This window comes from Xiphophorus maculatus, chromosome 16, assembly GCF_002775205.1.
Source record: "Xiphophorus maculatus strain JP 163 A chromosome 16, X_maculatus-5.0-male, whole genome shotgun sequence".
Classification (NCBI taxonomy): Eukaryota; Metazoa; Chordata; class Actinopteri; order Cyprinodontiformes; family Poeciliidae; genus Xiphophorus; species Xiphophorus maculatus.
Window position 1 is genome coordinate 22,032,537 of NC_036458.1, and position 23,691 is coordinate 22,056,227.

General features: G+C 42.0%; 3 protein-coding genes across 6 annotated transcripts; 2 read left to right on the top strand and 1 right to left on the bottom strand.

Annotated features, from left to right (window-relative positions):
• The first annotated feature begins 180 nt into the window (after positions 1-180).
• LOC102228367 (erythropoietin receptor-like) lies at positions 181-8,355 on the top strand. Of its 3 annotated transcripts, none has more exons than XM_023349507.1 (9): positions 181-359; positions 1,465-1,604; positions 1,703-1,838; positions 1,960-2,126; positions 3,373-3,524; positions 3,629-3,785; positions 4,686-4,773; positions 4,910-4,997; positions 5,103-8,355. In XM_023349507.1, the coding sequence occupies exons 2-9, from the start codon at positions 1,511-1,513 to the stop codon at positions 5,841-5,843; spliced, it is 1,623 nt and encodes a 540-aa protein (XP_023205275.1). In that variant the 5' UTR covers positions 181-359; positions 1,465-1,510; the 3' UTR covers positions 5,844-8,355. The 3 variants fall into 3 exon arrangements, with proteins under 3 accessions (XP_023205275.1, XP_023205276.1, XP_005802876.1); XM_023349508.1 differs by lacking the exon at positions 181-359 and adding an exon at positions 1,311-1,385; XM_005802819.2 differs by lacking the exon at positions 181-359 and having other exon boundaries at positions 1,393-1,604.
• On the bottom strand, positions 7,613-14,741 carry swsap1 (SWIM-type zinc finger 7 associated protein 1). Its single transcript, XM_023349237.1, has 5 exons — positions 14,645-14,741; positions 11,403-11,524; positions 11,243-11,333; positions 10,667-11,007; positions 7,613-9,174 (listed from the first exon to the last, which is right to left on the bottom strand). Exons 1-5 carry the CDS (start codon positions 14,739-14,741, stop codon positions 8,632-8,634), a joined length of 1,194 nt encoding a protein of 397 aa, XP_023205005.1. The 3' UTR covers positions 7,613-8,631.
• Positions 11,098-20,625, top strand: znf653 (zinc finger protein 653). 2 transcript variants are annotated; one of them, XM_023349505.1, is made up of 10 exons: positions 11,133-11,530; positions 11,610-11,650; positions 13,302-13,619; positions 14,286-14,725; positions 15,556-15,733; positions 18,496-18,577; positions 18,666-18,777; positions 18,859-18,973; positions 19,073-19,172; positions 19,699-20,625. In XM_023349505.1, the coding sequence occupies exons 1-10, from the start codon at positions 11,247-11,249 to the stop codon at positions 19,874-19,876; spliced, it is 1,848 nt and encodes a 615-aa protein (XP_023205273.1). In that variant the 5' UTR covers positions 11,133-11,246; the 3' UTR covers positions 19,877-20,625. The 2 variants fall into 2 exon arrangements, with proteins under 2 accessions (XP_023205274.1, XP_023205273.1); XM_023349506.1 differs by lacking the exon at positions 19,699-20,625 and having other exon boundaries at positions 11,098-11,530; positions 18,875-18,973; positions 19,073-19,158.
• The last annotated feature ends 3,066 nt before the right edge of the window (positions 20,626-23,691 follow it).

The following is a 23,691-nucleotide window of genomic DNA, read 5'->3' on the forward strand; positions in this document are numbered from 1 at the left end:
TGAGCATTAAGTCCAAAGTTCCCCTGGATGTTGTCTCAAATACAACTTCAGCTTTTTGTTTACATCAGGTGATGTAAAGATGCCCTGAATTGCATTGGATGGGGATGGGCTGCTGATACGCCTCCACCTATTCCCCCCCCCACGCACACACACAAACACACACACACACACACACACACACACACACACACATTGAAACCATTTATTACGAGTGCAGAAACATGGTTCTCTGCAGCTCTGATAATGCTGCGCAGACGATGAAAACATGTGGGTGCAGAGAGAAGATAAGGAACCGTTTCAGAGTTCCTCATCTGGTACTGAGAGTACGCTCCGGTTTCCCCTCCTTGAAGCTACCGAGGGTCAGTCAGAGTGCTAATATCTATCTATCTATCTATCTATCTATCTATCTATCTATCTATCTATCTATCTATCTATCTATCTATCTATCTATCTATCTATCTATCTATCTATCTATCTATCTATCTATCTATCTATCTGTATTTCATTTGGTTTTTATGTGACAGATTTGACACAAAACTAATTGTGAAGTGAAAGGAAAATTGTTTTCAAATAATATCTTAATAATAATAATAATAATCGGTGCCTGTATCGATTCAGTCATTACACAGTTCGGTGCGATAACAGCTGCAAACCGCGAGGTGTTTGTTTATTTATTGTTTTGATCATCGCCGGATTTCAGCCTGAATTTGGGTCGTTCTAACTCACAAATATGCATTTTCTTGAAACTAAAAGGCAACATCTTGTGGAAAATGACAGTTTTTACGTTTATTTTAAATTCACTGCAGACATCTATCGATTTTTATCAAAGGGGAGAAAAAAGGCTAACTGCACGGATCTCTCTTTGTTTCAGAAGAAAGAGTGATCCGTGTTTTGTGGTTGATTATGTGAACAGACTAAAAATATGTTCTAAAGCAACAAAATAGGAAACAATTGAGCCAAGATTTAAAAAAATAAAAATAAAAAATCACATGCCTTATTTTTGTGAAGTCTCTCTTTAAATGTCTTACAAAAAGAGATTTTGTTTTATTTCATTATCACATTGCATGTCATATAAAATAAAATAAAATTCTAAAATAAACCCCAAGGACTAGTAGTAGCTTTACACCCATCCATCCGTTCGGTGCGTTTTTACGCGCAGTTCGGATCTCAGCCACAGACTCGTAAACATCAATGACATCCCGCCTACAAAAAAAAAAAAAAAAAAAAAAAAAAAAACTGAATAAAACTGCTCTCTTACGGTTTGTTTTTCGCTTCCCCCCCCCCCCCCTCCCAATGTAAAACGTAAACAGCTCGGCGCCGCGTCTTATCGCTGACCAGCAGGCGCGCAGCCGCGTTGCGCCATCGCACTGATATCTGAAGCAAAAGTAGGAAAAGAAAAAAAAACACTAGAAAACACAAGCCTCTCCGCTGGCTGCCGCCTGTTTCTGACAGTTGCTTGTCCAGGGATGCAGGTTGGACGGCAGAGAGTCCGAGTCTTTCAGACTAAACGATGACATGTGAGCGACTCGTCCGGCTGCTGGCTCTTTACCTGACGCTCTGCGCCGCCGCGGCTGCTGGAGACGTTCGGGATTTTAAACGGAAAGGTGGGTTTAGCTTTTGCATCGTTGTCATTTTCTGGCCGAGCCGCTAAATATAAACAGAAAGGATTCAGGACACTTGTTCTGTTTTCCTGTCTGCGCAGCTTCCATTCTTCTAAAGGAGGAACCGAAGAACCCGAAATGCTTTGCGGAGACCAAGAAGGACTTTGTGTGTTTCTGGGAGGAAGACGAGGAGCGGGCCGGTTCTGTGGATCAGTACTCCTTCACATATGCCTACCAGTAAGTCCGCTTCCGATATAAAATAATAAAAATAATAATAATATATAAAATACAGCTGATGACATCCCACCAGCATCCAGCGCCTGATTTCTGGCCTCATCACTTTTTCTGTTGCCATTAGAAAAGAGAACGGCAGCACGTGCGCGCTGCAGGTCCTGCGGTCAGCAGGCGGGAAGCGGCTCTTCGTGTGCCGCTTGGACCGGGTCCAGATGTTCGTCCAGCTGGACATCCGAGTTTATCGGGAGGGGATCCAGATCCACAACCGCAGCCTTCTGATCGAGCTTCTGTGTGAGTGAGGACGCCGCGTTTCTATTGGGATTATTGTCTCCTGTGTTAGGAATGTTAGGAAAAACTCGAAGGCAAAGGAGGTGTCATTTTTTTTTCTAAAAACAACAACAACAGAAACACGTTCAGCTAATTAGAATCTACAAAGTTTGAGGTGCGTTTGTGACATTCCGAAACAAAAATCTAGTGCAAATAATATCGCTTAACTTTCACCCTGAACGCACCATCCCCACTGGGACACATGGTGGTGGCAGCATCAGGCTGTGGTGATCAGTAGCGAAAGGAGCTGGAAACAACCGATGGCGACATGCTGGGCCAGACTTTAGAAAGGCTTCTTTTTTTTTTCTATTGATGGAGCAAAAATATGCAAGACAATGCCGGAAGAAAAACTGCAAAAGACTTGAGGCTGGGACAAAAGTTCTCCTTTTCAGCAAGAGAGCAGCCCTAATCTTACAGCCACAGGAGCTAGATCACATGACCCGGCCTAAACACAGACTCACTGCAAATCCAACAGAGAATCTGTTGCAAAACCTGAAAAGTGGTGAACTCTCCATGAAATCTGACTGATCTGTGTAAAGAGTGATGCTCAAACGTCTAAATCTACTGTCTTGCAAAGCTGGTGGAAGGAGACACAACAACGAGTTGCAGGTGGCAGATGTAGACCAAATGTACAAAGGGAGGGAGGAGGGCAGGGTTTGTTTCATAAGGGGAACAGAACAAAAGAAAAAAACAAAAAAAAAACCGGGATATTCAACTTTTTTTTTTTTTTTTGCTTATTAATTGAGCCACAGAGCACAGAGCCACGTGCAGATCTGGAGCTGCAGGTTGCAGCCCCATGACTAGCTGATAAAAAATGTGATTCTATCTCGACTAAAACTGAAAGCTTCATTTTGGATTCACTGTTGGAAGTAAAACTGTGGAGGTAAAAGAACAGAATTGCTCCAATGGAACGATTAGCTACAGTTTCTGTGCCACATTACTATCAGAAATCGATCTAGTATTATCGTTTGAGGCGCTGACCCCTGCTGACGGCCGTCTAGAACCGTCCATGCAGATGTAACTGCAGCAAAGTGTCGACTAGTAGGGCCTGGAAATGCACAGCACACTCTTTAGATTCCTGGGGGATGTGAATGCGACTTCAAATCACTGTGTGCAATAAAACAGTGAAAATTTGTCAGATTGAAACAGTTTTACTTTTTCTTTTTTTTCTTTTTTAAATCATTGAATTATTATTTCTTTTTTCTGGCAGTTCTGCTCGACCCTCCCAAGAATGTGACGGTGAGCAGCACAGGCCGTCAGGGCCAGCTGAACGTGAGCTGGGTGGCGCCGTCTCTGAAGTACATGGACGACAGCATGATCTACGAGGTTTTCTACGCTCGCGCAGACAGTCACGTTGGGCAGGTATGGCGGCTATTTAGTGACCCCACCAGTAGTCAAAAACATTGTAGAATTGTCATTGCGTGGCTCGAGCTCCGTGCTGAAGAAGAGAACTGTGTTTGCTGCAGGTGGAGGCGATACAAGCCTGCTCCGAGATGATCCTGAGGGGCCTCGAGGCGAGCACAAAGTACAGGGTTCAGGTCCGGGTCAACCTGGACGGCATCACCTATGACGGGTTCTGGAGCGCCTGGAGCGACCCTGTGTTTGTAGAGACTTTGCCTGCAGGTGGATAACCTACATATGTTGTGTTTGTAATGGAATACGCCTTCAAAATGGGAATATCCTAAAAAGGATCATGCTGTATGCAGTTTACAGCTTTGGACACTTTGGACAACTTTCAAAAGTTGTCCAACGTGCTCTCTGGGGGCCACTATGGCCTCTATGGATGGATTTTTTTTTTTTTTGGAAAAGCTACCAATTTGGAGACTTTTTGTTGATATCTTACAGTTGTAATTGTCTTGGGTAAACCCAGATTTGCTTTCATTTATTGAACTTGGCTAAATAAAGTGTTTTCATGAAAAATAACCCTAATCAGGTTCTTGTTTTTTTATAAGAGCCAAAATTATGTCTGCCAGAAGTTTCCAAATTGGATGTCTTTCAATTAAGATGCCAAAAATGTGCAGAACCCTTTTGTTTTGTATCTAAGATTATTTAAAAAATAACTTCCGTACAAGAATCTGACTATGTTATTGTTTAGTTAAAATATTGTATTCTTAGTTTATTGATGGGCAGGGAAAAAAGGAGGAATTACAATCATTTTTGCTTTCATTTTTGTCATTTTGTGGCCTGTGATACTTTGGACATGACAAAAAACTGTTATACAATTGATCTAAATGGTAGATGATGTGCACTTGTATAATTCTTGACCAAGTCCAGAGAACCCCAAAGAGCTTCACACTACAGTCAGTCATTCACAAGGTGATGATGGTGAGTTACATTGTAGCCACAGCTTCTATGGGGCACCGCCAGGTCCTCTGACCATCACCAACAGGCAAAGTGGGTGAAGTGGCTTGTCAAACGACAGACAGAGGGAGTGGGAGTATGAACTGACAACCCACCGGTTGCAGGACGAACTCCCACCATCGTCGCCCACAAATCAACCTGATCTTGCTTTGTACCCTACAGAACTCGACCCACTTATTGTGTCCCTGACCTTCATCGTCTCCTTCATCCTTGTTCTGCTTTGTCTTACCATGCTTCTGTCCCATCACAGGTCAGTGCACTAGGAAAACACAATCACATGGCTTATTTTGTAACCACAAAATTGTGTTGCTTGCTTTTAAAAATCTGCACAACTATCAGATGAAACATTAGAGGGCCCTGCATTAAATCTTTGCTCCTTTCTTTAGGTTCCTTATCAAGAAACTTTGGCCAGCTGTTCCAACTCCTGACAGCAAGTTCCAAGATCTTTTCACAGTTTATGGTGGGGACTTCAAGGTAAGAACAAGACTAAAGGTCTCAGAGAGTTCTGTGACCTTTTCAGGCATTTGACATTGTGCTTACCATGACCCTGGTCTCTAATTTTGCTGTTGTTTTGCATAGGAGTGGTTAGGACAGACCAGTGGAAGCTTATGGCTGACTTCCCCTTTCATCCTCTCTGAAGAATGCCCTTCTCCATTGGAAGTACTCTCTGAACTCCACCTTTGTCCTCCGCTGTCCTCCCCACCTCTTCCACCAAAGGCCTCAAAAGCTTTGACCCTTGTCAGAAATGAGGACAGGGTTTTGAGCAAAGGTCTTCTTGACGGAGAGTCAGTGGACAGGGTTGATGCCCTTCAAACAAACGGATGGAGGAGCCCACTACACGACCACTGGCTGTTGGATCGTCTGAGGGAGTTCCAACAACACCCCGTCCCCAGGTCCCAATGTTCTCTACTGGAATCTCAAGACACTTACATCACCCTCAGCGGCAACAAACGCACTGAAGAAGAGCACAGGGAGGACACTCTGGATGAAGTCTTACCCCCTGGGGTGTTTTTTGCCTCCAGAAAGCCACCCAAGAGTGAGTCTCACTCTGACCTGGGCTCTGTGCAGCAAAGCTCTGGTTCTGGGAACCTTTCATCTCAATCCAGCTTTGAGTATCCAAACAATGTCTGGACAGCCAAAGATCCTGGATACACCTACATGGCAGTTGCAGACTCTGGGGTCTCCATGGATTACAGCCCAATGAGTAGAGCTGACGACATTGGCAAAGTGGTTATCTATGCCAATGACTACAAAAATGAGATTCCCCCTCATAGAAGACCTTTCCTGGTAAGGCAGTGCCCTGTCCATGATGATGGCTGAGAGGACACCAACTTGAATTGGAGGGCTGGAGAACAGCATATGGATATTCACCGCCGGCTAATGATGGCCTCTCATCAACTGTTAGGAAAATATAGCCAACAGACTCAAAGAGAATGACACTTTGGATATTCTGCAAAGGACATGATACTTCCATTTGAAGCAATATCAGCTGTGATTCATAGCAAATATTAATGCTCAACACTATCCACCAAACCTTCCAGATTAGATTGGAAAAAGTGTTTCCAGTGTTTTATATTTGAAATAATTGTGTTCTTGTTTATCCTTCAGTGACAGGATTGCTACAACACCTCGGGCATGGTGAAAAGAAAGACTGCTCTAGAAGGTCTTTCTCTGGAATTATTTTATTGTGAACAAATTTATTAAGAAAAGCATAATTAAGCTATTATTACCTCAGTTTTATTCTGTCTATAGTAGCCTAACCTAAATCTGTAGAACTATGCAGGCATCATTCTCTGGCCCCTAAGTCCTTTTCTAGTTGTTTAACTGATTTTTGGGCCTTAAAGTGGTTATAAGAGTCTGTATCTGTATACTTTTATAAATCTCTGTTTTATACACTTGCATTTTATTAGAAATTCAAAAGATTGCATTAAGTGCTAGCAGCAGTTCCTCTTAGCTAACAATGTTAGCTAGCTAATATGCTTAAGCCGGCGACAATACTAAAGTTTGTTAGATTATGATGTACCTTACACGCAATGTTTATCCAATGTGTTAGCATGCTAACATTTCGTTATTAGCACAGAACACAAACTGAGGTCAACTTTTTTTTTTACCTTTTCATGTTCAGACAAAGGAACAACATTGTCGTCAACGTCCAAACCTTCTTGGAAAGTTGGTGCTACATAAAAAGGTGGTCAGAATATTCAGGAATTATACACGTCCAGAATTAACTTGGCATGTTTTGACATTAGTAAGGCAACATAAAAATGAATGATCGTTGAAATTTAATTGCAGCAGACCTACATCACGACTTGGAGTTTATATGTTTTTGTACATTTTCCTCTCATTTTGCTCAATCAGAAGGTTGTAGGTTCGATTCCAGCTTCCTCCTGTCACACGTTGATGTGATGTGCGGGCAAAGGGGCAAGTTGATAAGTTGCTTGCCAACCTGGTGTCGGTGTAAAAATGTGTTGTGAGCCCAAATGGATTAACGTGGCTGTAGTGTGAAGAACTTTGAGTCGTGAGTAAGATTGGAAAAACGCTGCAGAAGTTCAGTTCATTTACCATCATGCTGATTTACCAAAACGACATAATATTACTAATGCTCACTGCCGGGTCACTTCTACATTTAAACTCTAGAATATTTGTGTGAAATATGAAATTCTTAAATAATTGCACTGTTGTTTCAGATAAAGATAGTATTTTTTAAATCATTTATCAAAAACAGATTTTTAAAGTATATTCAGTGACGTTCTTATTACTGTAGGCTATGCAGCATTGCATTAAGATAATTACATTTAGGCAACTGTACTTGTTTAATAATTTCTTCTGTTGTACATCTTTGGGCCAACACTGAGAGAAGAACCTGGCAGACTGGAATTTTCCAGCTTACTGCGGTTCTGATTAACCTTTTAATAAGCTTATTTGCTTGCTTTGAAGGATAAACTTGTTGCAGCTGAAATTGTAAATTGAAATGTATTACTGAACTTCTAACCATTATTGTTTTGGGGGTTTTTTTGTTGTAAAAAGTGTGCATGAAGCAACAGATCCAGATTTGTAGAGGGAAAAAAAAAAATCTGAAACTGTTTGCCTTTCAATCAATCACATTTAAATCACGACTGACTTGAACATTCAAATTTGTATTTCCTCAGACTTGGACACATCTTGTAAGCCTAAAAGCTTTTTTTATTTTCACAAAAAAATACATATTTGTGATATATTTGCTTTAATAATAAGTTCTGAATATATTTTGATTAAAAAAAAAACAAATGAACCTGAAACTTGTCTATAAAGTCTTTCACATAAAACAATTAGAACTTTGGACGATCCACAGAAGTCTTTACAAAGCATAACATTTATTTTTGATATAAACAAGAACATCTGGAGAAGAGAACAGAAAATATCACCTCATAGTGGTACTTAGTTGAAAACACATCGTTTTGCACCACTATTTAATCTCCTTTCCCTTCATCGACAAGTCAAACACTGAAAAATCTACTTTTTTCCTTGTTCATCGAACTCATCAAACCTTCTTCCATGGGTTTTTTTATGCATACATCGGCCGTGTACTTCCCTGAACTTTTGAGGAGTTGAGCAAAACTCAAAGGTTACGAAGAAATGCCTTGACCTCTATCAAAGAACCTGGTGCATATTTTTCTTCTCTTTTATGTCATGCAGTAGTTTAAAAAAAAAAAATCCAATGAGTAGGTCAGACGTTACTGTCGTTAAAGGAAACCGGAAATCGGTCTTGGCTGGGAAAAGCAGATCGGTGCACCTTTAAAAATAAGCGTACTATATTATATGTAAGAAAAATGTTAAAAAAAAAAAAAAAAAAGTTTTCTTTGCCTAACTTAATACAGAATAAGAAAAAACAACTAAAAAATAAAATTAAAAAACTATTTTATACCTTACCTGTCCATAGCTGAGGATGTATTATACATTTCTTAAGGCCTTGAGGCAAAAACATTGGACATTTTTTGGCCAATAAATTACAGTGAACAAAAATAGACCAGCTATATAATATACAAGTTTGATTGATTTGATGCCATTAATAGTTTACTTCTCAGCCGGCTGTGGTAAATTAAAATGAAGTGTTTTAACATCGGGAGACTCAAACTAACTTAAATTCCATTAAACCCTCAGGGAAAATGAAGAGTTTCCACTCCTGAGCCAAAGCGGGCCCGTCCTCGCAGTCATCCGGGATTTTAGTTCCAGACAGGTAGACGTGCCAGGCCTCCTGTGCTGCGGCGGCGGCAGCTTCGTAGCTTCTGTCCTGGTCCAAAGTGCAGCGAGCCTGGAAGTAGCGGTCAAGAACGGCCAGAACAGGATCCGTGGCTGATGCGTCCCGGCTTTCCTGCCCGCTGTCCGCGTCCGAGAGGAAGGAGGCGATGGCGCGGCAGGGGGCCGAGCTGGAGCCCCTCTTTTCCAGGACTTCGGTGAGAAAGGCAGCGGTGTCGCAAAGCAGCGCCGCCAGATGAGCAGCGCGAGACTCGTCTCCCGAGTGAAAGCCAACGTGGCTGCCGGCGACGGCGCCCCGCAGGAAGCCGTCCAGTCGGTCGATGATGATGAGGGAGGGCGGGCAGGGGGACTCGTGAAGGCCGGCGACCTGCTGGAGTAGCTCCTCCAGGGTCCGGGGATAGCTGAATGTTATTCTCTTCAAATAAACAGTAATAATAATATTAATCATAAAAAGTTGCAAACGAGGTGAGAGTAAACCGTCAGACAGCAGCTGAGACTGTAACTCAGATAATCCTGACATGCTGCAATGAATAAGTTAGACTTAGACTTAGACTGACTTTATTGTCATTTTGCATGCACAGGGTGTATGCAGAACGACATTTCGTTGCATACGGCTCAGGACAGTGTTTTGAGGTTCCAATGTTGTGAGGTTACTCCAGAATAAAGTAAAATACAGTATAAAATATGAATATAAATATGAATATAAAATATAAAGTGCAGGACTGACAGTAAAATGGAAGTTATTTAGCTATATATATGTGCAAGGTATGAAGTGGAGACCAGTTTTTGAGTGCAGTCCAGTTAAGAGTTAAGAGTTCCTAATAGTTTCTTGATTTTAGGTTAGCAAACATACACAATCCCACACCGAACATCCCCGGTTTCTGATTCTTGTTTTTCCCCCCATATGTTTTGTCAAATTACAACTAAAGATGAACCAATCTGATGTCAATATCTCTATCGTTCCAATATTGAATAAAATCTAGCTCAGGTATGGATAATAATGTGGCCAGTCCATCAGGGTAGATCTATTCAGTCTAATTCTATATTTTGTATTATGAGTGACATCATTATTATTATTTATTTTACGTTGGCTGTTCAACTCCTAATTGCACTGACTGAACAAATTCAAGTTGTGTTGATTTTACATGTTTGACCAAGCTTGTGAAGCTGCTGGTGTATTTGTAGTTTGCTGTACTGTTGCAGAGTTATCAGATACATTTGTACTAAAGCACAAAATATGTCAATGTTTTTGTTTTTTTCCCCCTTTTTTTTTTTAAAGAAAAGTTTTAAGTCAACCGAGCGCCGTTTTTCTGCGGATCGGTGTCAGCCGATACTAAACCTCAGATATCGGCATCAAAGTAAAAAAAAAAAAAAAAGTGGATTGTGTATTCCTACTTCAAACCTCATCGATTGCTTCAATGAGATTGCCTCATTGGCTCGAAATGTTCTAAAGTATTTTATTGATTTAATCAAATTAAAACCAGAATTTTCTGAGCTCCCATTTGCTCCTGAAGGGTGCCATGAGCTGAGGTGTCCTCCAGGTGTCGCTGTTTTTAAATTAGCCTGAAGTCTTGTATTTTTTTGTTTGCCACCATCAGAGCTTGCTGTTACTGTGTGCAGCCTTCACGGAACTGTTTTAAAGGGAGATTATACTACACATACGCCGGTTTTGTTTATTAAACAGGGACTTCTGGATGCAATTAATTGCACTAAAGTTTATTTAGTGCACCTTTTTTTAAGTCAGTATCTCTTCCAAGCACTGCATTGTGTTGGTGTGTCACATAAATATTCCAATAAAACACACAGAGGTTTGTCGCTGCAACGTGACAAAGGTGTAAATAGATTAAGATACAGTCAGCTACATTTTTCTCAGTAGTTGTCGTGGTTTTCTGTGTAGTTTGGTTTACCTTCAGACCCTCCGGGTTCTGGGTCGCGCTGCATCTCTGCAGACACTCCGGGAGGCTCTGAATCTGAGTCTGGGCGAAGAAAGCCACCCTGACGCCGAGCTCCGAGGCGGCGGTGACGGCCGCCAGCAGCAGGACGGAGCGGCTGAGGCGGTGCTCTCCCACTAGCAGGGTGCTGGAGCGGGGTGCTGGGGATGGAGGACCGGCACTGGGGTCCTTGTTCTGACCTGTCTGTGACGACAAGGTCCTGAACACCAACGTTAGGATGTCTGTCATCAGAAACCAAACAGAATTCACCTCGCACTCCAAGTTTCCCGCGGCTGTTTTCAGGTGGCACACCGGTGCTACAGCGAAAATGGTCCGGATAGAAAACAAGCAACTGTCACCATATAAATAATTTTGTTTCTGGTATCCAGGGTTTATTTTCACACAAGCTCTTGCGTGTATATATATATATATATGTATATTTAGCGTTGATTCTGTACAATGATAAGCTTAACATAAACTAAAATAGTGTGCTTCCTGTGAGGTTTAAAGCAACTTCCGGTAATCACAGGATCAGCTGTCGGCGTTAAATACCAAGATGGCGCACTGTCCGGCAGACTGTCCTTCTGAGGCCGACCGAGCCGGGGACCGAGGTGTTCCGAGGCGGTGTAGGGGCCGGCCGAGGCTCACGGACTCAGACCGGGCTCAGAGGCGGCTGGAATCCCGAAAGAAGTACGACGTTAGGAGGGTGTACCTCGGAGAGTCCCACAAGCTGTGGAGCGAGCTCCGCAGGAGGACCAGCCTGAGTGACGCTGGGCTGGCCGAGTACCTCATCCTGCTCAACTCCACTTACGGAGACAAGTACCGGCAGGAGTCCTGCGGGTAGGAGGGGGAACACGAAGCGCACACACACCGGGGTGCATTTAAATCCCCTATGAAAGTGATGGTTGTTGTGTTTCAGAAAGAAGACCACAGCAGGGGTGACTGGGAAACAGAAAGGAGGTGTGTGTGTGTTGTCTTTGCTTATCTGGGAATATTTTCAGGTTAGTTTCACGTTTCTATTTTGGGATTGTGGTGCCTCCCTACTTTCCACTATTTTGTCATATTCCAAGCACAGACTGTACTTGACTGGAATTTATGTAGGAGTACAGGAATAAATTGGCCCAGTTTTTCTTAATTTTGGAAGATCTGCAACCGGCTGCTACTTTTATCTAAAACTTATCTTTTCCACTGATCTTATCCACTTCGGCAAGGTCTGAAATCAGCCACTTTCTGCCATGAGACAAGAAGAGGCTCCGAGTGTGTAGCTGTTTGGTTGTTGAAGAAATTAGGGAAGGTTTTTTTTTTTTCTGTTTCTTTTCTCCACCTACAGTGTACGTCAGTCGTACACTGTTGCCAACTTAGCAAATTTGTTGCTATTTTAGCAGCTCTTCAGACCAAATAATTAGTGTCTGCCAAGTCGAAATGTGGAACAGGCTTTTAGTGGATCAGTGATCGACCAGAAAGCTGCAATCGATGCACCCCTACATTTATCTGACTTAAAAGTGTTACATAAAATTGAAGTGAAAAGACAGAAATACATTGCTTTCCTTTCTAAATATGAAAACATTTTTTCATTGTGCTCTGCCTTTTATATGTATGCAAGTTTGAAATTAAATCTTTATTTTGAAAAAGTAAAATGTCTGAGAAATAAAATAAAATAAAATGACTAAGAAAATAAAAACATGTTTTAATTAGGCCTGTCACAATAAGAAACTTTGCTGGACGATTGCGATAAACAAAAATGTTCAGACAATGTTCAATTTATACAATAGTAATATTCATCCATCCATCCATCCATCCATTTTCTTCCGCTTATTTGGGGTCGGGTCGTGGGGGTAGCAGCTTCAGAAGGGAGGCCCAGACTTCCCTCTCCCCGGCCACTTCTTCTAGCTCTTCCGGGGGAATCCTGAGGCGTTCCCAGGCCAGCTGAGAAACATAGTCCCTCCAGCGTGTCCTGGGTCTTCCCCGGGGCCTCCTCCCGGTGGGATGTGTCCAGAACACCTCACCAGGGAGGCATCCTGACCAGATGCCCGAGCCACCTCAACTGGTTCGATGTGAAGGAGCAGCGGCTCTACTCTGAGTCCCTCCCGGATGACTGAGCTTCTCCCCTTATCTCTAAGGGAGAGCCCAGACATCCTACGTAGAAAACCCATTTCGGCCGCTTGTATCCATGACCTCGTTCTTTCGGTCATGACCCAAAGCTCATATACCCACTCAGAGATTATAAAAACGCTAGTTTCTAAAGCACCAGAACTGGAAAAAACATTTTAAATCTCCAAAATAAAAAGCGAAACAACAATAATTAAACTAGATTGTGAAGTCTCTGTAACTAAAATTGCATGAAAAAAATATTAATCATTCATCCTTGACAGGGAAAACAAATCTATCATGCGATTAATTGATTTATCGCTTATTGTAACCGACCTACAGTAGTCAATAATAATAAAACAACAACAACAAAAAAGTTCAGGTGCAATTTGAAAAGGAGTAGGAAAAAGTCGAAGCTTATTGCATCTTGTCCCGATAAGAAAATTTCTCCCCCCTTTTTTTTTTCTTCTTGTGTGTGTGTGTGAAAAATGTGGTTATCTTTGCTGTGTCTGCTGTCTACCAGGTAGGAAGCAGCGCGTTTCCAGCCTCCAGAGCCTGGTGACTTGGTACCGGGAGCACTCGGCCTCCTGCCCCCACGAGCCTCAGCTCAGAGCCCTGGAACCGAAGGCGAACCTCTCCACCGCCGCCGTGTGGCGCTGCGAATCGGACCACTCCTTTGTGCAGTACCTCTACTCCCCGCCGAAGGAGGTCAGCGACTCGGAGCGTGAAGAGAGAGGGAACGCCGACAGCGACGGAGAGGCCGCAAGCAAAACGGAGCCGCCGTCGGCTAAAGGCGCGGCGGGCAGACAGAGGAGAAAGGAAGGCCACAAAAAGTGTAAAGGTGCATCGTAACGACTGGATTCTAATCTGCCTCATTGGTTCTCATTACAAAATATGTGCAAATCTTTGTCTGTATTCTGCTAATGTCAAAAATGTACAATTTCGCAATTGCGGTGTTCTCATTAAATACGAAATGTAATTTTAATAATTCACGCGATAAGTTATTAAAAATTATGGCCGCGACGGATGTAAGCAACTAGTTGAGACGTTTTCATATTTCAGCCGTGGTGTTAACAGCCGTCTCTGGAAGCGTCTCTTATCTTGTTTTGGGGAAATCCATTCAACACTTTCGAATGACGCGCCACTTTTATGAACCGTGAGAGCTCTGGTGGAGCCAAAACAAAAACGTCATCCTCCTACCACTTCCTGTCGTCAACTTCGATGGTTTCGCCAGTAGCAACATCCGGCTGTTGATCACGTGACTCCTGTGATGCCAAAGAAGTGTTTCTTTCTCAGTTTGGCAAAACGCATCGATTTCCATACGGCGAAAAACCACTTCATTATAGCGCAAACACTTTTTTCCCCCTAAATTGCTGCGTTTCCATTTAGCAAATTTATTTTGGTACTTTAAATTGGCTCAATTTTATGGTTAGTTTAAATGCAGGTGTGGTGATTCTTCTTTTAACGTCTCTTTCTATGCATTGATGTTTGTTTTTATTTTGTTTAGATGAGCTAACTGATGCCACCAACCAGACGGAAGAAGATGGAGGCCGAACCCAGCAGCCAAGTATAGAGGCTTCATTCTCGCTGGCAGGACAACCTGCCTGGGACGCGGCGTCTTTACACTCTGTCTCTGCTGAGGAAGAGGAGGGAGCAGCGCTGGAGGATGTGGACGGAGGTACAAAGCAAGAAGGAGAGGGGGAGAAGCTGAGGACTTTAGCGCCTGATGACTACAGCACAGCAGCAAAAGCGTCTTTACCCGATGAAACGAACGAGGACAATCGGAGCTTGAATGGATCCGTCCCTGTGAGTTCTCATCTGGAGATGTCCGACCCGCCGCCTGCGCAGGTCCAGGATCAGACCCACCTGTTCCAGCCTCGGCCTCTGCGGACGGCGGTGACCGGCTGCGAACGTCCCAACCAGCGGACGGCGTTGGAAGGCTCCCAGGTAGGAGGCTCCTCATGTCAAGAACGGCTCATTACTTAAGGACCATGCAGCGTTTCCTCTGGTGTGTGATAAGCCTGGCGGGCCACCAGGCTAGCAAAAGTGCTCTCACTCATCTTAATGCCAGGATTGCTTCGTTGTCTAAAATAGCCTAGAGGTGCATTTTTTTTTAATGATTTTTATTCTTAATTTCCTTCTTTCCTTTTGGTTTTTCCTCCATTCCATTCATCTTTACATTTTGTTGTTGTCATTGATTCCTTTCATTCCTGCCTTGTTCCTCCTCACTTTGCTCCCCCTTCTGTCTTCCTTGTTTTCTATATTTCTATTTTCTTTTTGTTTTGCTTGCTTCCATTTTCTTGCTTTCCTCCTTGTTCACATTATTTTTTCCTTTTTTGTTTGCCTTTTTTCTCTTTCTTTATTACTTTTGTCCTATTTCTTTCTTTCTTTTTTCCTTCTTGTCTTTTTCTTTCTTGCTTTCCTCCTTATTCACATTTTTTCCCTTTGTTTCTTTCTTTCTTGTTTTCTTTGTCTTATTTATTTCTCTTCCTCTTTTTCTTTCTTGCTTAAAGATACTTTTTTCTTTCATGTTTTCTTGTTTCTCTCATTTCTTTCTTTCTGACTTTTGTTCTTTTTCTGCTGTAAAAAGAATCCTCCATAAATTCAAAGTGAACTTCAGCATTTCATATTTTTCAATAAACACAAAGCACCGATGACTCTGCTTTGTCATTACTTTGATCAGGGTAATAGTGAGTCTAGAAAAGTGGAATTATTAAATGTGTAGGTCGGTAGGAACCCTGTGAATCTTAGATCTTTCTTCCTCCTTCCATTCCCAGTTGATCATCATCACTGGTCCCAGCTATGAGGCCTTGGCGTCAGAAGGAGTCCAGCTCAACATGGGCAGTGGAAACATGGAGGAAGTCACCTGCACTGTGATTGGCGGCGTCGCCTACAACCAGCTGTGTTCGCCTGACTTCAAAGTCCGAGACTCGCCAGAGGAAGATTCCCTGACAGGTAGTGAATATTTCCAAGAACAACCAGATGGAGTTTTTGCTGGAAATTTCTTTTATTTTAAAGAAACATTATGGAGTTTTAAGCCTGGACTATTACTCTTGAGAAAGTAAAAGTTTTTGTTTTCCCTAAAAGACCTTAGAAATTCTATTGTTCTATCTAAATTATTACATTTTGTTGCCTGAGGGCTCATTATGTCCTTATCAGCATATGGAGGGCAGTGGAGCACAGCAGCAAAACACTTCCCTCCTGACATCTAGTAAATCAGTTACCTCAGTTTCTAATTAGAGTGCATCCACAAAAATTAAACATCATTCCACAGTTTGGATCAGGGGAATAATGTCCTGACGGTTTCGGTTCTTTCCCGTTGACCAGCGCTCTGCAGTTTTTGGTTAAACATTATCAGTGTGGAGTTTTCCCCAGGAGCAGTAAGCATCCTCGTTTTGGGTCTTTGGAGATTAGTAACCAGCCGGAGCCGTCTAGAGAGCCGCAGTGGATCCGGAACGCTGGATGCAAATTATGTCTTCATGGTCGTTACGATCCAAGCTCCTGAAAACCGTTGAGGAATAGACCAGTGTTTGGTTTGTTTTGTTTTGTTTTTCTGAGCCATTAACCTAGTTATTTGTTTTGTGTCAAAGAAATTGTAGCTCGACGTGTTAGGGGAATAAACAAATCAACCTTATTTTGATACGATTCATAACAAAAGAAGAACTCTGTTTTTTTTTGTTTGTTTCAGTTGATAAACAAATCAAGAATGACACGGAACGCATTCTGATTGGTATTTTAATCGAGGGTCAAGCAGAGAAAGAAATGACCACTGAGGCTCCCGGCAGAACCCGGGAGTGAAGAAGAGAAGAAAGTACATCGCTTTTAATATCCACCAGCCCTCTTACAAAGAGGGGAGGAAAAGGGAGTACCCACCAGTTTCCGTTTACTTCACAACTATGGTATTTGGACGGTTCAAACCGAGCTCAGAAATGCCCTTTATTATGTGTTTCCAGCGAGCTGAATCCAACATGGAGGGTCTTTATAGATCAAATGGATTGATTACTTGATTGACTGAAATAAAACAAAGTTTTGCCATAACATATGTTAGTAATATTCAGTTTTTAAAACTACCTTTAGATTTTTTCCCCCTGATCAATAAATGCATCTCATCTTATAATGGTAACAACCATCAGTGTGGATGGCATTACTGAGCAAAGAAGAGCCAGTTAGCTGTTTTTATCTCATCTGAATGTTACGAAATATAGTCGGAAACCTAAGATGTGAGACGCCGTTTTAAAAGAAACATTTTATTCTCTGAAGTGTCCAGGTTGTTAGACACCAAAACTCTCGACAGCTAACAGGAAGGCTGAACGAATCGAAGCAGATTTTCCGTTTGAGCTGCCGGCCACCGTCTGTCACGAAACATGTCGGATTTAAGCCTCTCGGAAATCTCATGCCCCTTTCGCGTCGCGATTCCGCTATAAATGCAATAACATAAACCGCCATTAAATGAATTACGTCATACAAGTCAGTGTAGTCAGATCATGGCTGTGTGAGCTTTCAAGCCTTGCAGATGGGATGACAGAAATAAGGGGCGTAATCTGCAAATTGCTGTTTTTACATCAGCAACATGCGCAACGTATTACGCTTTAAAGACGAGCAAAGTTGTTTGGGATGTTTTCAGTTTGAAGCAAGATATTGTCAGAAAGCGGTTCTAGAATATAGACACAGATATGAAAGTTAGCCAAGCTAATTGTGAATACAGGATGCTAAAGCTAGTTTAAAATCAAACAGAGAAAACTCAGATTATACTCGGAGTCTCTGAGCTTCATTAAAAAGCCTTAAATTGATGGATCTTAAAATGACTCAAGTTCACTAAAAATCTAATTTGGCCTTAAATATGTTGACCACAGGTCTTACATTTTGTTGTGGCAGGACTTTGATCTCGTTCCATGCTATTTTTCTTGTTGTCTTTTCTGTCAAGCAAATGTTTAAGTCTCGCACGGACATCTACCGTTAACTAGTTGCAATCAATCAATCAAATGTTATTTGTACAGCACATTTCAGCAACAAGTGCTTTACGTCATAAAAACACAAAGAAAACACTCATGCAACATAGAATCAACAATCGAAACGTTACACTCAGTCAGGTGCCATCGTTAAATTCTTAATCGATTGTGCTTCAAAGGCGACTCCAAGCAGCTGGGCTTTTAGTCGAGATTTAAAGGAACTCAGTGTTTCAGCAGTTTTGCAGTTCTCTGAAAGTTGTTCCAGATTTGTGGTGCATAGAAGCTGAATGCTGCTTCTCCTCGTTCGGATCTGGTCCTGGGTACGCAGAGTAGAACCAGAACCAGGAGACCTGAGGGGTCTGGAAGGTTGATACAACAACAACAGAGCAGATATACCTTTGCTAGGTAGCTTTTATTGCATCTATCTGGATGCCGGTGTAAATAAGTGTAAATTTATCTGCAATTTGCTGGCTGACGTTCATCTTCACCTCTGGCTCCCTTCTGTTGTCGGCCCATACGATTCTACATTCGTTCTTTTCAAAAGCACAGCATAAAATGTGCGTTTTTTTCTTTTGTACATTTCTGTTGCAATGTAGGTCTTAAACGTCATAACCGTTTTTAAAAACGTCTTAGAAAAACTTTAGATTTGAGTTGGTGAAATCCTGGACCAGGCGTTCTTGTAAACTGGATTAATGCGACGAAAGTCCCAGAGGGAGCTGAACGCTGTGGCTCTGTGAAACATTTTCTAATCCCTCCAATGCTCTGCAGGTTTGAGTGAAGCGCAGCTGGTGCAGAACTCTGATAACCTGGAGTTGAGCAGCAGCAGGGAGCTGCAGCGGAGCCTCGGCCGGTACGTGGCGGTCAAACTGCTGACGTTCTTGGCGTTGGCGGATCCTGCAGTCCAGGTGATTCCCTGTCGTTCTTTTTCTCCGTTTCAGGTCAAAGAGAAACAGGCGCGGGCCGGTCATCGAAGCCGACGGCATGCTCAAGATGTTCCACTGTCCCTACGAAGGCTGCAGTCAAGTTTACGTAGCCATCAGCAGTTTTCAGGTAAAACGCCACAACCTGTTCTTTCTTTATCGATTGCCTGGAGTTCCCTGGGAAGATTAAAAGTAACCGTTTGTTGTCTAGAATCACGTGAATCTAGTTCACAGGAAAGGAAGGACCAAGGTCTGCCCTCACCCCGGCTGTGGAAAGAAGTTCTACCTGTCCAACCACCTGCACCGTCACATGATCATCCACTCAGGTGGGCTGTGAACATATGAGAGACACACTTCCTGATGAACTGCTTCCTGAAAGACCAGCACATGTATTTCTGTGTGTGTGTGTGTGTGTGTGTCTGCAGGGGTCAGAGATTTCATCTGTGAGACATGTGGGAAGTCATTTAAGCGGAAGAATCACCTGGAGGTCCACAGACGGACACACACAGGAGAAACGCCGCTCCAGTGAGTTACCGATGTCACATCCTGCTGTTACTGATGAATACTTTCAAACGCCACACGACCAGGGCTGCAGCGATTACAGTTTTCTGGCAGACCACTGATCTTTGAAAGGCCTGACCTACTGATTTTGTCCGATACAGATTGTTTTTTGTCTGCATAATGACTAAATATAGCAACAAAGTCAATAAGTTGGCAACACCTGGGTGACTATTGTCAACCCCTCGCATGCAGACCTGGGCTGGTCAGTCAGGAACCTTTCACAGCCTCTCCTACTTTATCCAGACCAAAAATGGTTGAACAGGAAGATTTTTATCTGATCATAATGTTTCTATTATTACATTCTGTGTGTTGATCCATCACATAAAATACATGGAAGTTAACAGTTGTAGCATGTCAGAATGTTAAAGTAGCATGACCGAACTTCAACAGAAGAGATTAAGGGGTTGAATACTTTTCTAAAGCACCTCAGATTTACACCTACATGATCATAAGACCTGTCTTTCTTTTCCCTCCGCCTTCCTGTGTGAAGATGTGAAATCTGCGGCTACCAGTGCCGCCAGCGTGCGTCCTTGAACTGGCACATGAAGAAGCACACACCCGAGGCGCTTTACAACTTCACCTGCGAGTTCTGTGACAAGAGGTTCGAGAAGCTGGACAGCGTTAAGTTCCATAAACTGAAGAGCCACCCGGAAAAGCAGGCGACCTGAGATCGAGGCAACTCGCGGGCAAACGGAGGCTCTCCTCGGATTCCGCACGGCTGATGCCTGGTTAGAGGGAGCAGCTCATCGCTGGGATGAAGCTGAAATGAGGCGGACCAGCAGCGGTGCAGGACACGGGCTGTCACAGAGTAGAAGGTGCTGTGGGATTTCCACAAGAAAAAAAAATGTGAAGGAGGTTCCACATGTTCTCAATAACCACTAACTACCTTATTGACTGCAGCAGTAACTGTTACTTTCAGGGAGAGTGATTCAGATTGTTTCTTTGTTTTTGCTGAACGTCACATACATGTGGAGGCCACGCCGGGATGCCTTATTGTCAAAAATGAAGTGAATTGTAATCTGTGAAAGTCTAAGCAATTCTAGAAATTGGAGGATTTTTTTGGTATTGTTTGTGTTTAAGCAGCTAAAACAGAAAAGAGTCATTTTAATATTCTTTAATATCCAACTAGGAAAGGTTTCGGTTTGTAAACCAATGTGGCTGGTTAATATTAAAGCAGTGTGACGAATGTCTGGTGAACAACCAATGGCTGTTTCAGGACCTGACTGTGACTTTAACAGTTGGACCATTAAATTATGTTTTAATTATAGGGAAGTGGTGGGTCACATGTGGCAGTGTCAGTGTATCCCATAAATTTATGAGCTTAAGCAACTCGTCTCAGGAAAACAGCCATAAAATCCATTTTGTTCTTTCTCTGTTTCACCACCTAAATAAATGCACTTTTGCTTTTTGGTACCAATCCGTTATGTTGCGAGTTTTTATATAAAATGTTTTAACTCTAAATATTTTTCCTTTCCTATACATGGTTCAGTGTGCTTCTGTCTCCCCTCATAAATCTCGTCTGGGAATGTGTGTGTCTTGTCCTTATAGACGCTAAAAGCCCCATTAAATCTGTTGTGGCGCCTAAAATCATAAAGTCAGTCGTGGATGTTGGAGTTGCCGTCTGTAGAAGCTAAAATGTGTGTGCAAGATTGCAACAAAATTGCCCTGCTTGTTTCTGTCTAGGAAAAGAAGTGAATAGAAACAGGAAGTGTGCCAGGTGCACCTTCCAGGTCAGGGTGGCGAACTCATTTTCATTTTGGGCCTCATCAGAAATCAGAACGTTCTTAAATGGCTGGTGGTGCCAGAATGTATCGATAAGATCCAATACATTTAAATCATTAAATTATGGATAAATAGCCGTTTTAGCATTCAACAAGCTTTTCTTAAAATGAAATGACATCGAACATCTTTTCACGGTGATCAGTTCATCCAGGATTTTCTGATATTTATTTATTTATTTTTTTCCTGCAATCAAAATCACACATTTTGTGTTGCTAATTTAGAAATACTTGTAACGCATTTTTCCGATATTTGCGCTAATATATGATAATCTTTGTATCGGTCGCAGACTATAACTTCACATCAAGTAAAGCTGAGGCAGCAGTCAATTGAACCCAGTGTTTCTGGCCAATTTTGAGAAACAATTTCAGTAAAATGTGGGGATCTGTTGATTTTGCGTGAATTTTTGTGAAAAACTAGAGGGACTTATTGATGTAATGGCAGCTTAAGAGAAGGTGCAGAAGTGAATACAAAAGTACTGAGCCAGGGGTACTTTCTACGGGAAAGAAAACGGAGGAAAGTCAATCACAGTAAGCTCTACTTCAGTGCCCTCATCACCAAAAAGAGAAACAAAATGCTTTACCAGAAGTACCTTCTATAGCAGGGGTGTCAAACTCCAGTCCTCGAGGGCCACTGTCCTGCAACTTTTAGATGTGCCTCTGCTGCACCACACCTGAATAGAATAATTAGGTCGTTAGCAAGGCTGTGGAGAACTGATCTACACAAGGAGGAGGTAATTAAGACATTTCATTTCAGTGTTTTGTAGCTGTGGCACATCTAAAAACTGCAGGACTGTGGCCCTCGAGGACTGGAGTTTGACACCTGTGTTCTATAGGAAAAAAGAAAAAAGTTTGTTCTGTTATTGGCTCTTTCTAAATACGCCTTAAATTGAGAGAAGTGTGAAAACAAGAAGTGCTGGGCCAGCTGTACCTCCCTCTGGAAGAGGAGTGATTATTCTGTGAATGATGTGCTCCAGTTATTGTTAGGCCTTATCACACTACGTGGAAATGAGGTCATAAAACAAGGTTGCCGTTTTGCTTCTTTTTTATTATTATTTACAAATGAACTGTCCCACATATTTTAATGGTCATGTTTATGGAGTTCGATGGCATCTGTGAGTTGAAAAAGTTAAAATATAACAGTAACTACAGGATGATTAGGTCAAAGTCCAGGAGGCTAAAGTTGTTTAAAAAGCCTGATTTTTTCACCAAGTCAAACCGGATGGGTCACTTCAAAGTATGAAACCCGATATCGACCCACACTTTAGGAAAAACACACACACACACACACACACACACCCTATCATTGTCTACCATTAAATCTTTTTCTATTTTAGGATTAACAAAAATAAGTTTGTAAATGACTGAATGTGTTACTTCCTTCAAATTTAGACATTTGCACTGAAACTGTGACCTTAAGCAACCTCTAGAGGTCTAGATGATGTCAGGTCTATATAAGGTTAACTCACGACACCTGATCTGTTTAAGGCAACACATCTAAAACACTTACTTCCTGGTGTGACATCATGGGACAAAAAAAGTCTGAAGAAATCAGACAAAACAACAAAAAGAGAGCTGCGGACCTCTATAAGCCCGGTTCATACACACGTACATTTTACTTTCATCACTACAAACAATTACATCCAAGCACAAAAACCGAGAGGTATTCAGTGATCAGGCTGTTCCAGGAAATAGACAGGTTCTTTGTGCCAGACATGAACATGTTGTGGTAAATTCAGAACAAAAGCAAAAGACTGAAGCTGGAAGAGTTGAAGAAGTCGTTACATTAAAAATAGCAGATAACAACAATCTTAGTTTTTGAAAACCTGTTTTATAGCCTGATGAATCTAGAGTTTAAGTGTTTGGCTGTAATGACCGTTTGGGGAACATCATCCCGGAAACGGAGTACAGCAGTGGCAGTATCGTGAAAGAGGAGTATCGGCCACAAATGTTTTCCTCATAATTGGCAACAAAGTGTCTTAGTTACAACAAAGCCAATGTCTTTGTCACAGAACTCTAACCTCGTCCTTCAAAGAGATCGACGGGCCCAGCTGACCTCAGTTGCACATGATCTGCCAGGAGGAACGCACTGAAGTTCCAGTAAATCACTGAAGGATAAATCATCTCTCTCTCTCTCACTATTTTGGCATTTTGCAAATTGAAATCATTCTGACAAAAACGGAAAGAGTTCAGTCTGATTTAAAATTAGACTGAAGCAAAAAAGAAAAGAAAGAAAGAAAAGATGGACCTTTTTTTTACAGCGTCTAAAAATATTTGACTTCAACTGGATGAACAACTGTTTCCTGTTAGAGGTGTTACTTCCTTAAATGCAAGTGTAAGACCTATATGCTTTGTACTTAGTTGATACGAAACGCACACAGCAATAATGAATATACTGCATCAAAATACAAAAGAAAAGGGAAAAAAAATTGTCGTCCACTTAATGTCACTGCTTGAAGCCATGCGTCTGGATGTGCATAAATCTGTAATAAAAGAGCATAACTCTTTTCATGGGGTGGATAATACATCAAACAGAACTTTTTCCTACTCTGAGGTACTATTAAACCTCCAAAACGTCATCAAGGCAAACAGTTTCTTTCTTTCCCTATTTCTTTCATTTTTTCTTTCTTTCTTTCTTTCTTTCTTTCTTTCTTTCTTTCTTTCTTTCTTTCTTTCTTTCTTTCTTTCTTTTCTCTCCGTGCCTC

What these genes read in the sequence shown, in the direction of transcription:
- LOC102228367 (XM_023349507.1), top strand. Translation starts at nt 1,511, where the DNA reads ATGACATGTGAGCGACTCGTCCGGCTGCTGGCTCTTTACCTGACGCTC. An exon ending in CCTTCTGATCGAGCTTCTGT is followed by an intron (nt 2,127 to 3,372) that starts GTGAGTGAGGAC and finishes TTTTTCTGGCAG; the next exon opens with TTCTGCTCGACCCTCCCAAG. An exon ending in TGTAGAGACTTTGCCTGCAG is followed by an intron (nt 3,786 to 4,685) that starts GTGGATAACCTA and finishes TGTACCCTACAG; the next exon opens with AACTCGACCCACTTATTGTG.
- znf653 (XM_023349505.1), top strand. Translation starts at nt 11,247, where the DNA reads ATGGCGCACTGTCCGGCAGACTGTCCTTCTGAGGCCGACCGAGCCGGG. An exon ending in CGGCGTTGGAAGGCTCCCAG is followed by an intron (nt 14,726 to 15,555) that starts GTAGGAGGCTCC and finishes TTCCATTCCCAG; the next exon opens with TTGATCATCATCACTGGTCC. An exon ending in CTGCAGCGGAGCCTCGGCCG is followed by an intron (nt 18,578 to 18,665) that starts GTACGTGGCGGT and finishes TCTCCGTTTCAG; the next exon opens with GTCAAAGAGAAACAGGCGCG.
- swsap1 (XM_023349237.1), bottom strand. Translation starts at nt 14,741, where the DNA reads ATGAGGAGCCTCCTACCTGGGAGCCTTCCAACGCCGTCCGCTGGTTGG. An exon ending in AGCTTGTGGGACTCTCCGAG is followed by an intron (nt 11,334 to 11,402) that starts GTACACCCTCCT and finishes TGAGTCCGTGAG; the next exon opens with CCTCGGCCGGCCCCTACACC. An exon ending in AGAACCCGGAGGGTCTGAAG is followed by an intron (nt 9,175 to 10,666) that starts GTAAACCAAACT and finishes GTTTATTTGAAG; the next exon opens with AGAATAACATTCAGCTATCC.